The following is a 13438-nucleotide window of genomic DNA, read 5'->3' as shown; positions in this document are numbered from 1 at the left end:
ATGATAATGAGACAGTCAAATCAGCTCAAATTAAGAGCTCAGGGAAGCTCAGCCTCTCAAAGAAGTACATTCGTGACAAGATTAATTTCTGCCAGCCAGTGTTATAGTGTGGTATCATCCTATATTAACATAGAAACCCTGAACAAAAAACAGGCAATTGAAAACTTGCTAAAACCTGTGAAGTGAATCATTCCCCTTCATCTTCAGTTCTGGTCTTTGCTGTTCTGCACATTGATTAAAATATGGTATACCACCTGGCACTGCTCATCTGCCATGTACAGCAAACCTTGCCTTTCCTTCTTGCCCCTCTTCTCTGCTCAAGAAACTTTCACTAAAATGCAGCACATTTTCAGTGCTGCTTTTTTCAGTTTTCAGTGACTTCGTTAGTGTAAAGGGCAAAATATCAAGTAAATGGTCATTAAAACAAACAAACAGAGATCCCCAGAGGATAGTGTGAAAACAAACAGTGCTCTCTGACAAAAAGAATAAGGTGGCTTTTTGTTCTTATTTTTCTTATTTTTCTTTCTTTTCATCTCTACTTTTTCTCCAGTTCTGTGAGCATTGGAAAAGGAGTAGTAAAGTAAAAATCTGTTTTTGTTGTGAAGTTACTTCTTGGGTACCATGACAGCAAGAATGGGGCTCAGGTGCCTGCACTGCAGGTTGGGGGCCATGCTAGCAGCATGGCAATAGCAGGGTGACCTCAGAGGGCTGTGCTGAGGAGTAGAAAGAAGGAAGAGACTGCAATGTGTGATGCCCGTGCAATGTTTATTGATGATATGCTGTTATGCAGCAGCATAGGAAAGGCCATCATAAGAGATGCTGAAAATATCTGAAAGCCCAGGGCTGTCCAGAGTGGAAGGTGCTTGTTTCTTGTGGCTTTGGAACAGCAGTTAGTGTCATGCCCATGCTCCCAGAAGTCTGTGAACATGGAAACGGGGAGTTTCCAGGCTGCCAGCTGACACTTCAAAGAGCTTTTGCTGAGCTCAAAAGTGAGTTTAAAAAGAGAAGAAGAAAAAAAAAAGAAGTATATATTTTGACACTTCTGTTTCGTTTCCTGTATTTGTAGCTTAAATGCATCAAAACTGTCGTGCTGAGCTGAGATCAAACTCTTATATAGCTGCTGCGTTTTCTTTTCTGAGCAGAATTCAAACAGATTCTGTATCTACCGTCTCTGTTTACTACTTGCTGAGGTCTCATATTGATATGAATGATTAATTGCTGAGGATTCATTTTTAGCTGCTTTGGTTTGTCTATAGTCGTTGCTATTTATTAAATATGTGATATCTAAGCAAGTGTTTAGTGCTTACAAAGGGAAGAACCATCTGTGCTTGAGACTGCAAACAGAGTGAACTGAGTGTTTTAAAGGGCTGCAGAGAAAAGCCCTGGGAACGCTGGGAGAGGGATCCACGTGTGGCTGTGTCCCCCACATCAGCCCTGATGTCTGTAGAGTGTGAACAGGAGAGAGAGCAGAGACACTGATAGGGAAAGCAGGAGTTTTATCATTACAGAAGGGGCTAAGAACTAGGGAGGTGCTGTGGGCTTAGAGAGAACCCTGCAGTGACATTTCCCATCATCTGCAGCCTTCATATGTCTCTCTTGCAAAAAGAGGGACACATATTCAACTTCTTTGCAGGAATAAACAGTTATCATCTATAATCCCTTGTGTGAGCACGAAGCTTACTCACCAAGGCAATAGCTGCAAGTAAAGCTCCTCCTACATCAGGCTGTAAGCGTGTGGGCAGCTGTGTGGGGCTGTGCAGCCCGGGGAAGGGCTGCAGCCTGATGCAGGAGGATTTGCCTCACTAAAGAAGTAAATCTTTCCCAGACTGGAAGGCAGAAGAAGCGCCCTTGTTTTAAGTTTGAATAGGAAAAAACTCTGAAATGTGTTGGAGAAATCTCCCATGCACTGTAGGAGGCGTCGAGTGTTGTGGTTTAACCTCACAGACAGCTGAACAAGTGTGAAAAGTGCATGAACTCATGGGCTGATATAGGGATGAGAGGAGAGGAGAGGAGAGGAGAGGAGAGGAGAGGAGAGGAGAGGAGAGGAGAGGAGAGGAGAGGAGAGGAGAGGAGAGGAGAGGAGAGGAGAGGAGAGGAGAGGAGAGGAGAGGAGAGGAGAGGAGAGAAAAAGTAGCAAGAAAAAAAATGTAAAAAGGAAGTAATGAGCAAACCACCTGCTGATTGATGGCAGCCAGTCCCCAAGCAGCAGTACCTCCACCCTGTGTTAGTGTCAAACATTCTCAATGGGTTGAGGATATTTCCATTCTCTGTAGGGATTTACTGCTCCTGAAGGCTTCTCTGTCTGTTCATATCATTAGCACAGCTGATGCTTGTAACAGATTTATGCTTCTCCTAATACATTTCTGGAAAAATTGTTGATCAGGTCACCATTTTTTTGCAGACAAAACATGGAGTACTGTTCTAATTTCCTTGCTACGTGACAACCCAGTATGTTATCAATGATGAGGTGCATCTCCCTGCAGCAAAACTGATTATACCTTTTGGTGAGGAAGTGGCAGTGAAACTGGTTTAGTCTTCCAAAAGATTCCACACTGTAATATGCAGGACTAATGTGCCTTAGATTCAAAAAGAATTAATATCAATTATTTTCATGCATATTCATGAGAAAAAGGCTGGTTTAGCAATCAAGCTAATAGTTTTTGCTAAATTACATTTAGTTGATTTCATGCTAAATCTTGGCACATTCCTGACTCAATTTAACTATTAAATAAAACCTCCCACATCTACAGCAGTGAACCCCAACATTTTCATCTCAGCAGCCCCTGAAGACAGTGACTGAGGCTGAGCAGATTCTTGGAACACTGGGAGTTATTCATGAGTGTTGTCTCTTCCTGGTGCAGAGTTGAACCACGAAAGGACCTTAAGGAGCAGTTCCCAGACATTCAGTGCTGCTGAGTGCTTAGAAATTGACTTTCTTTTGTTTTTCTGCATTCAAACCATTGGTTACTGGATGCAAGAGAGAAAGCAGGAGTGAGAGAAGTACCTGATAGAGGAGCATAAAGCTTCAGGGATGGTTCTATCTGGGAGAAGTCTAGAGTCTGGCTCTGATAGGTGCATTGAGTGTCATGATTAGTGGGCATGGTCGTAATGGATTAGTAGTTGGACTAGATGATCCGAGTGGTCTTTTCCAACCTTAATGATTCTATGATAACAGCTAATGCCTTGCCATAATGCCAGCAAAACCCATGGAAATAGAAGGTTGCTGTACAGATACAGGTGCTGGTCACCAACAAAGGACCCTATGATGTGTTGCTTCTTATTGAAATGGAATTGTATTTTGAGGTCTAGCACTCTGCTATGTCAGATTAAGGATCACAGAAGGCATTAGGACAGGGGGAATAAAAAAAGCATAGATAGGAAAGAAAGTGACCTGGATGTGTGAAGAAAAGGTAAATAAAATCAGAAAAAGAGAATTAGAAAATGAAGTACAAGTTGTGAGAAAAGAGAATGAAACAAACTACTGTTCTGAATAAATGTGCCCTGGAAAAATACTGGGTTTCCTCTATAGGAAACCCAGCATGGTTTCCCAGCATACTTTCCTGGTTTCTTGTAGAGTGTTTAAGAGCAGGTGGGATGTTCTGTGCATTGTGCATGAGGTTTTCGCCTGCCTTTCAGGGACCTAAAACCTGGGGAAAAAAGGGGAAATCTGAGCTTCTATGTGTTTGTTTTCTAACTTTCCCCAGTGGCAGAAATAGGACAGATGCTTCCCTCTCATCCTTTCTCAAGCACTATTACTTTACTGATGTCTGAAGGCTGCATATGCCTTTGAAGTTTGCCTTTTCAGTATTTTCATTCGTTTATCATTTTCTTCTCCTGTGCACCATTTGCATCTGGGCTTTGCTCAAAAGGAAGACTGACATCATTTATCATTTAATGCAGCTTGATAGCTCACTGACAACTAAACATGTTCTTAGCAGCATTAAGGAATTTACAGGCAGTCATGCCTGAAGGCTACTTCTCTGCCCACTTCAGCTTAGTCAGCAGCAGTTGCAGCAGCAGCTCTGGATGCCTGTGTGTAAGTGAAGCACTGGCATATAACCAGCAGAAGTACTGTATCCCCTTTTAGGCCAAGAAGACATAGTCTCCCAATAGATAGAATTACTACTTGCTATAGCCGAAATCAAGGAATTAACTAGTGTTCAGTCTGCACTCTGTCAGGCAATGAAAAAATTGAGATCTCAGGCAGTACAAAACGAAATAGAAATACTTTTTGTTTTATAGATTTTATACTGTGCAGTAATGCTTACAGAAGAGCAGAGGCATTCGAACTCTCCCAGACTGTGCACGCAGTGACAGAGAGCACTGCAGGATGTAGGCTGATGGTGCAGGGTCCTACACCTCCAGAGGACAGAGCTTGTGGTGGAAATGGGTCTCAAGATGGAGAAGTGGCATGGAAAGTGCCAGATCAGGTACAACTTGTAAGCATAGGCTTCTATTCCCCAGAAATCAGGGGGATCTAGAGACTTGGGTGGGGGTTGTGCAGATTCAAGGTCTTAATTTGCATCCTTCTATGCACACACAAAAGAACAGGACTGAAAGTTGTGTATATTTTCCTTGCCTCTTTATCCTCATTTCCTTGTCACAATCCAAGAAGAAAGCGTTACCATTCCTAATGGCCTCAGTGCTTTCTAGATAAAGATATCCTGAAAGTCCGATGGTCAGAATCATGGCATCAGAAGTGAGAATATTCTTCAGAGTTTCAGAATAAGTAGGCATTTTCTAGTGAAGAGGTGTTTCCCAAAGCAAGTCCCTGTTAATAAATACCTGCTGTGAGTGGGTGATATTCCCCTGTGCTCCACCAAGTGGGGAGGAGATTAAGGAACTCTCCATCTGTTTCTGTGGGGTATGGCTCAAAATACATTATGATCTGTGTCTCAGGGCCTGGGGAGACATGGGCTGGCATCGGCACGGCAGGAGGGAGCTGGGCAGTCTGACTCCGAGTATATTGTTTGCTTGGGGAAATGGGAAGGCTGCAGGAAAAATCCCTTAGTAAATGGAGCGTATGAATGAAACCTGGTCCTGCTGCCAAGTTTATTCTGCATGTCCTCATGGAGCTAAAAAAGTGCATTAGACTAAACCATTATTGAACTTCTTGATTACATAACAATTTCCTCATCGTATTTCCAAGAATATTGAATCTATCTATATTCAAACACCCTCCTACTCTCTCCCACACACCACCCCTTCTCCTTTCTATATCAGCTTCATTACTGAGGATGAAGACAGAAAAAGTATAGGGCATGTTGCCATGAGCAGATAGAGCTCAGATGCTTACACTGGGATTTTAGAGCCATCTATGGGATTTGGACAGCCTATTGTCATTCATTGCAATGGCTTTGAGAATCTCCAGTCTTATACTTTGACATTAGTTAGGGTTCTTTGCAGTGCAAAGACCAGATGCATATTACCAAACCTAACACTGCCTGAAACTTACCACACCTGTGGGATAGCACTCGCAGTTTTGCTGCCCACCAAATTCTGCAACTTACTCACATAATCAGCTTGCACGTCTCATTTGCATCTGTGATAACCAGCCTGTATGCACAGTCATGCTAATCACTTCCAGGAAAGTGCTTTAAATTCATTCAAAAGCTTGCCCTGCCTGCCCTTGGGTTATTCAGCTTCCACAAAGAAATCATACCAGCAATACAGATTCACTCAGTAAAAGTCTTTGCAGAACAGACTATTTGACTATTTTCTGGAACCCTGCCCTGTACATACTGAGTCGTGCACTGCAAGACAGTGCTGTCTTTAAGAGCCAGTCCAACACCCTCTGCGAGCCACTGAGTAAAGTACCTGATGGGGAAATTCACCACTTATGGTGTGCTGCAGCAGGTGAAATGTAAAAGCAAATGCAGAAATAGAGAAAGGGGAGGAACTTACACAGCTTATTTCATGCAACCTTCTAGAAGAAATGGTCCTGGGAACATGGCATCAGAAGCATATGGCTCAAAAGTGAACCTGGAAGAGCGAAGGAAAGAGGCAATGGTGGGAATTGCATGGAAGGGCTGGCAATCACACTGAGTACCCCTAGAGTGTGAGGTATTGAAACAGGCTGCCCAACAAGGTGGTGGAGTCACCACCCCTAAAGGTGTTTGAGAAAAGGGTAGATGTTGCACTGAGAGGTATTGTTTAGTGGGCACTGTGGTTATGGGTCTAGAGTAGTCATGAGTTGGTGGTTGAACTAGATGATCTTATTGGTCTTTCCAACCATAATGATTGTATGATTCTATGATAAGCACTCGTAGTAGTGTATCTTTCCTTCCACTTTCTGTGTCTCATTACTAACAATGGAAAATGCAAAAGCTGCAGTGCCAGAGAATCAGTATGTCTGTGATAGGAAGTTCCATCAGAAAGACGGACGGTCATTTCTGTAACCTAATATACAAGATTGTAAATATCTTGGTATAGAGAGTTGTGCCATTGAACACACTGCTAATGCTCGGCAGCAACAGCAACTAGATCCTGTTTGCTGCAGACAGCTGCTCGTCAGGTGGGTTTTTGGGTGGTGCACACTGCAAGACATGTCTTAGAGAAGGATCCTCTAAAACGCCTTCTTGATAAATTTATCCTCTGTTGTTTTGGTATTTTTCAACTGAAAAGTGCTCTGAATACTTGAGGACAGTCAACCCACATTTGGAAGTTTTTCTTAGCCTGACAGCCTTCTAAAGATGTATGATTGCAGCAGACCAACAAAGGAGAAAATCTTTATCTTAGGAATACAGGTAACATCTCGCTGCAACTTGCTGGAGAAATGATAAATGTCTCTGTCTGTTTATTGCTTTGCTCTGTGGCTAGATCTGCTAGACTAAAAACGAATTTTACCCTCGGATCTCCTAGTTTTCAAATTTATGTTCATCTGGCATTGCCTTGATCTTCAAAGCAGTAAAGTATATCAAAAGAAACAAGGTTTGACACCAATTACTGCTTCTGGATGGCATCCACTGAATAAAGATGGAGTGATAATATTTACACTGAAAACGAAGGAGATAAAACACACTAGGTACATCTAAGTCTACAAATAAGCCCCTCTGTGCATAGTGGGCAGAGATAAAGCCCAGCAAGAAATTGGAAACTGCTATTGAAAACATCCCAAACACCTTCAGAAATCATAAGTTGTAAACAAAAAAATCGCTGCAAAACACTGAAAGAGCCTTCTAGGAAAGCAAATGTGGCTCCCTGCTTCTGGGAAAATTTTCTGGTCTTTAGGAGGTGATCTTTCAAATTAATCTGCAGAAATAGCTGTCTGAATTTCTCCCCACTTCAGCATAAAGTCCTCTATCAAAATATCTCCATCAGTTTCGCCTCATTTTTCCCCTTTTCTTTCAGCCAAATAGAAGCAGAATCCATGAGTAAGCTTAGATGGTTGCTTCTTCTGATTGCTCATAAGCCAGATTGTATTTCTGCTGACCTCTTCCTACCACTCAATTAACTGAAATGCAGAGATTCATTTTGAAGCTGTTTCCTATCAGTAGACTGCCTTCAGTGAATACATTTTTATACACCTAACACCAAACTTTCTTATAAACAATCTGTTTTGAAAAGAAAGGAAATCTTCCCTGCATTTCTCCTAGTAAATATGAAGTAACTGAAAGTGATGATATTTTAAAATTCCCAGCATTGCAGAGGAAGGCATTTACACCATTCACTTTTTTTCATTTAATCCAATTTAAGCAATGAAAACAGACTGTTTAATGGAACTAATGTTTGTTTCTAGTCAGATTTCATTCTTCAGATTAAATTACTAGGTCTGCACTGTCATGGTCAAATCAAAGTTAACATTTTCAGTGATTTAAATGTAGATGTTTTTTGTTACATTGATTGGGAAAGGTTTTTTAACCTGCAAGGAGATTTTAGAACACTTTTAGAAGTCAAACTGTCAAAATTGAAAGTCTTACTTTAAATTTGGATTTTTTGAAGGTGTGTGAGCTGACTTTTCTCCAAAAACAGTAGCTGAATTTAATTCAAGCTGAATTTAATTCAAGTGAAGCTTCCAACCTTTGCAGAACACTTCTGTCTTTCAGCTTCGGAGAAGAGTTGAGGCTCTTCCAGAGACAACTAAAGTGTTTCTAATCCATATTGCGTCTGCGTGTTTCTTGTACAGTAACAAGGCTTGTACTGCTGTAGGGACTGTGCATTCAACAGTCTGATAGCTCCTGACCACTAGAATATCTGTGCTGTATTTGTCTGAAGAGACATCCTGCAAGAATTTCTTTCTGCAGAGCCCCGTGTGGTTACTGTGGACATTCTGGTGTTGTGAAGCTGGCTGAGAGACACTGCTGTGAGGAAAGCTGCTATCCAGTTATATGGGCAAGGAAGGACATGGGCTCAGAGCATGTCAGATTTGCAATTCATGATGCAGAACTCCTGTCATACATCTTATAATTCATTGCTTCGCATTGTGTATTTAGTCATCACACACATATTTTGCAATTGATTTTATGCTTCTTTTCTATCTCAAGCGGAAGAAAAGCAAGCATAAGGGACCAGCTTACACTGCCATGAATGCATAAAACATTAGTCACGTACACATGTGTTTTGAAATCATTTCTGTATTTTGGCAGTAACCTAAGAAACTAGATATATTCCTACCCAATTAACAAGCTAGAGAAAGAACTCACTAGTAGAAAAAAAACATTCCTCAAATTGTCTGTCAGCTCTAAAACCTCCCTCAAATGACTTTAAAAGAAAATGTAATTAGGGAAACTGGAAAGAACAGAATTAAAACAGATATGAAGGACAGTCTGCCTACAGTATCTGAACGCTGCAAACATGCTAATCTAGCATTTCATGCTTTCCAGTTCTGCATAAAGTCAATGGCCCAGGAGCTGAGCATGTGTATGTGATTTTTTTCAGAAAGGTTTCTCACTGCAAAGCCTTCTCATCCCTTTGCAAACTCTTGTTCTCAAGATCTGGTTTCTACTGGGGGCAGAGCTTTCCACTGGCTGGATTTGCCCTGTCTAGGCTGTCTCGTTGTTGTACAGTTCCATTCACCTGGCTGGGTTTGCTGTCTTCCCTTGTTGTGGTGAGGAGCTGGGATGGCCATTTGTTTATACACAGAAAAGCTCACGTCTCAAAATACTTTAGAAAGCTTCAGAACATTTTTTGTGTCTTTCACAACTGTCGAGTTTCAAATTAGAGATGAAACATTCAAAAAGAGTATATTACTTGTGCACTGACATGTAGTGAAAATATATGCACATCACTATAATAAGCCACAGGCAAGCAAAAATAGTAGACATAGCCATGCATTAAATGGAGGACATCGCTGTGACTGAATCTTGCATTCACAATTACATTCCCTCGTGCTTAGATTTCAGAGATGGTTGTCCAGATGGGCTTTGTTGGGCACCTAATTAGTAGTTAATCAAAAGGTCCTGCTGTGAACTGCTTGAACTGCTTCACAGTCCTTCTGGCATCCTAGCTGCTTGGAACACACTGAAAATGAATGAGATAAATGCACAGGAGTCAAAGTAGATGTTTTATCTGCTCTATGCATCTGATATAACTCAAAGCAGTTTTCAAAATAGAATCACTTCAGGATGCATTTCCATGTAGTAAAAGCTAAATTAGTCTAGAAGTTCATAAATGGAAGCACAGCCATGTGTATTAATGTGATGGTACATGTGAAATGCAAAGGTAGATCATGTAATATATTCTGAGCCAAACTCACTGTCTTTTCTTTCCTTTCCAGATTTTGGCAATCATTTCCATCATGTTTATTGTACTATCTACAATTGCCTTGTCCCTAAACACACTTCCTGAATTACAAGGCATGGATGAATTTGGGCAGACGACAGATAATCCTCAACTTGCCCATGTGGAAGCAGTGTGCATTGCATGGTTTACAATGGAATACCTCTTGCGGTTCCTATCCTCGCCTAAGAAATGGAAGTTTTTCAAAGGCCCACTGAATGCTATTGATTTGCTAGCTATCCTACCATACTATGTCACTATCTTTCTCACAGAATCCAATAAAAGTGTACTTCAGTTCCAAAATGTACGACGAGTGGTCCAAATATTTCGGATTATGAGGATACTCCGGATTCTAAAGCTTGCCCGGCACTCAACGGGTTTACAATCCTTGGGGTTTACACTGAGGAGAAGTTACAATGAGCTTGGCTTACTCATCTTGTTTTTAGCCATGGGCATTATGATCTTTTCCAGCTTAGTGTTTTTTGCAGAAAAAGATGAGGACGATACAAAATTCAAGAGCATCCCAGCTTCCTTCTGGTGGGCAACAATCACCATGACAACAGTAGGCTATGGAGATATCTACCCCAAAACACTTTTAGGTAAAATAGTAGGAGGACTGTGCTGCATTGCTGGAGTGCTGGTGATTGCTCTTCCTATCCCAATTATTGTCAATAACTTCTCTGAGTTCTACAAAGAGCAGAAGAGGCAAGAGAAAGCCATTAAGCGCAGAGAAGCTCTTGAAAGGGCCAAAAGGAATGGTAGTATCGTCTCCATGAACATGAAGGATGCATTTGCCCGTAGTATAGAACTTATGGACATTGTGGTTGAAAAGAATGGAGAAAGCATAGCCAAAAAGGATAAAGTTCAGGACAATCATTTATCTCCCAACAAGTGGAAATGGACCAAGAGAACACTCTCTGAAACTAGCTCTAGTAAATCTTTTGAAACTAAAGAACAAGGATCTCCAGAAAAAGCTAGGTCATCTTCAAGCCCCCAGCACCTGAATGTCCAACAGCTAGAAGACATGTATAACAAAATGGCAAAGACTCAGTCACAGCCAAACCTTAACACTAAAGAGTCAAGTCAACCTGGAAAGCAAAAGGAAGAGCTAGAAATGGAGACCCTTCCCGGCCCTATGGTGCCCTTGCTGACAACTCGCACCGATGGGATCATTGACATGAGGAGTATGTCCAGTATTGACAGCTTCATAAGTTGTGCTGCAGAGTTCCCTGACTCTGGGAGGTTTTCCCACAGCCCACTCGCTACACTTCCCTGCAAAGGTGGCATTAATGTGATTCAGGAGCAGAGCAGAGCAGAAGGGAGTAGTGCCAGATTTGCAGAAATAAGCTCTGAAGGCAGCCACCGTTCTGCTTTTTTCATAGAAAGTCCAAAAAGCTCCATAAAGGCCAGTAACCCTTTAAAACTAAGATCTCTGAAAGTCAACTTCATGGAGGAGGATGCCAGCACATTAGTACCAGCGTCAAATGTCCTGAGAATATATCCAGACACTCTCAAGAGCAGGGGAGCTGCTTCTGCCACCGCCACAGATACTTCTTTACTCTCTGACAGATCTCTCATGAGCCCAGAAACCTCCATCTACACAACTGCAAGTGCAAGAACACCTCCAAAGTCACCAGAGACACAGACAGCCATAGCTTTCAACTTCCATGATGCCGGCATTCACAAATACATAGATGCTGACACTGATGACGAAGGTCAGCTGCTTTATGATTCAAGTCCTCCTGGAAATGTGAGTCCTAAGTACAATGTTACAAACATTGGTTATCTAAAGCAAAAGGACAATGTTTATAGAACAGAGAAGAACCATCTAGAAGCTGCTGCTTTACCCACCTCCCCTAAGCTAATAGGGCAAAACTGCATTTATTCTATGGAAGGTATCACTGGAAGAACCCAGGGCAACCAGGAGACTGTCAGACTAGAAAATCACATTTCCCCAGAAGTCCACGTATTACCAGGCAGTGGAGGACATGCTAACACACATGATCAAAGCATCTGAACAGGCTCCAAGATAACTTACTGAAAGTTTAAGGGAATGTCCATACAGTCAACTCAAAAACAAAAAAGGAAAAACAAAAAACAAAAAACAAACAAACAACAAAAAAAAAGAGCTTCTGCATGGCATGAACTTGGCTGAAATAAGCCATCTGTTTCTAAAAGTCTGAGGGGAGGTCCAGTGTGGGTTTGTGAAAATGTCCTTCTCTGAAACAACTCTAAAGACATTGCCCACGTCAGTCAAAAATAAGGATTGCAAATCATGATCACACATTGATCTCCTTTCATGTTGTCCAGTGAAGCCAATGTGACCAAATATCCATCCATTCCCCTTGAACGCTAGAGCTCCTTTTGGAAATATTAACACCTGATTTGCGTTAGTTCCATAAAGGATGCCAAGGCAGCCAGATATGAACTCTGGAATAATTTGCTGGGGTTGGTATAAAGCTATCTAAAACACAATGCTCTCTGCTTCAGGGCAGCTGTTCCTCATCTACAGCTTTCTCTGATGGATATTATGTCTAAAGGTAACAGGGAACACTTGCATTATTAGAAAAATCCAAGTGAAAACCATTTAAAACAAATAGTGGTCTAGAGAAACCAGTTATTAAAATGCTCTGTGTGTGTTTAACAATACTATATCCTGTAGGACCTGACGTTTTCTTTTGAAACATCAGCAGGGTGAGTTGCACCACTTGTATCTAACTCCAAACACCCCTTAGGACGTAGTGAAACTCGCACTTACCCTCTGCTAAAATTAAAAGCTGCCTTGGGCCAGCACGTGGCCCTCGGGGCACACACAGCCCATGCTGGGAAGGTGTGAAGGAGCCATGCAGAAGCAGGGATCTCCGGCAGCATCACAGCCCCCTTCCCGCAGCTGGGGAGCGTGGGGTTAGAAGGGGAGCTCAGCTCCTCTCTGGGCTCCTGGCTGCACCATGGCAGCTCCCGGCCCTACAGGGATGGCCGAGTGCAGTAGCTGGCCCTAGGTTTGGTCCGAGCATGGCCGGCTCCTCGGTCCTACCCTTCCCGCCCGCGCCCTGACTTCAGGCATCAGCTGAAGTCTCGCCCTTGGCGTAGGAGAGGAACCAGTTGGTCTGAAGCTTTTCGCGCCCACGTGGCGTGGTGAAAGATATGCAAGCGTTACATAAATATGCAAAAAGAGGGATTCTTTAGCTACCCGCCCCGGGCCTGGTTGTGCTCTCTTTTGTGAGGAGGTTGGGTGGGAGCATCTCCTGTCGTGTTGGTGCATCCAGCAGCGCAGGGAGATTGCCAGAGACAGCAGGACCAGGCCTGATGTTTTAATAGCATCCACTCATTTTTAAGTGAAAGAAGAAAAAAATAATAAAAAAAAAATAATAAAAAAAAAAAGATTTGACCATTTTAAGTGAACAGAACTAGCAGCCACCAGCCTAGGTTTTTAAAATATTATTGTTTCAATAAAGTTCTGTCAAATTGTGTAGGAAATAATTTGTCTTTGGTTTTTAATACTGGGGGGGAAAAGCACTTTACGTTGACTTTTTGTTGTTGTTGCAATGCTGGAGTAGGATAGCAGAGTGTAACAATCAAGCACTTTAATCAAGCACTATTTTAATTTGTGCCTCCTGTCGTGACTGTGATTTGTTACACACCGGTAGCAAGTCACAACCTGTCCTGTGATAACTGTGATGGTAATCTTTTATGTTGTTATCCGTTTCTACTGTAAAACTCA

General features: G+C 42.1%; 1 protein-coding gene across 1 annotated transcript in view; it reads left to right on the top strand.

The window, feature by feature from the left end:
* The window catches only part of KCNB1 (potassium voltage-gated channel subfamily B member 1), a gene marked incomplete at both ends in the record, with an annotated part of 97766 nt that extends 86032 nt beyond the window's left edge, over nt 1-11734 (top strand). The window contains one exon of the mRNA XM_079543298.1: nt 9716-11734. Within this exon, the coding sequence (XP_079399424.1) occupies nt 9716-11734 (2019 nt within the window). The remainder of the gene's footprint in view (nt 1-9715) is intronic.
* Nucleotides 11735-13438: the final 1704 nt, after the last annotated feature.

This window comes from Tetrao urogallus, assembly GCF_951394365.1.
Source record: "Tetrao urogallus genome assembly, chromosome: 16".
Lineage (NCBI taxonomy): Eukaryota > Metazoa > Chordata > Aves > Galliformes > Phasianidae > Tetrao > Tetrao urogallus.
Note: the sequence above shows the minus strand (reverse complement) of the source record. Positions and strands in the feature narration are given on the sequence as shown.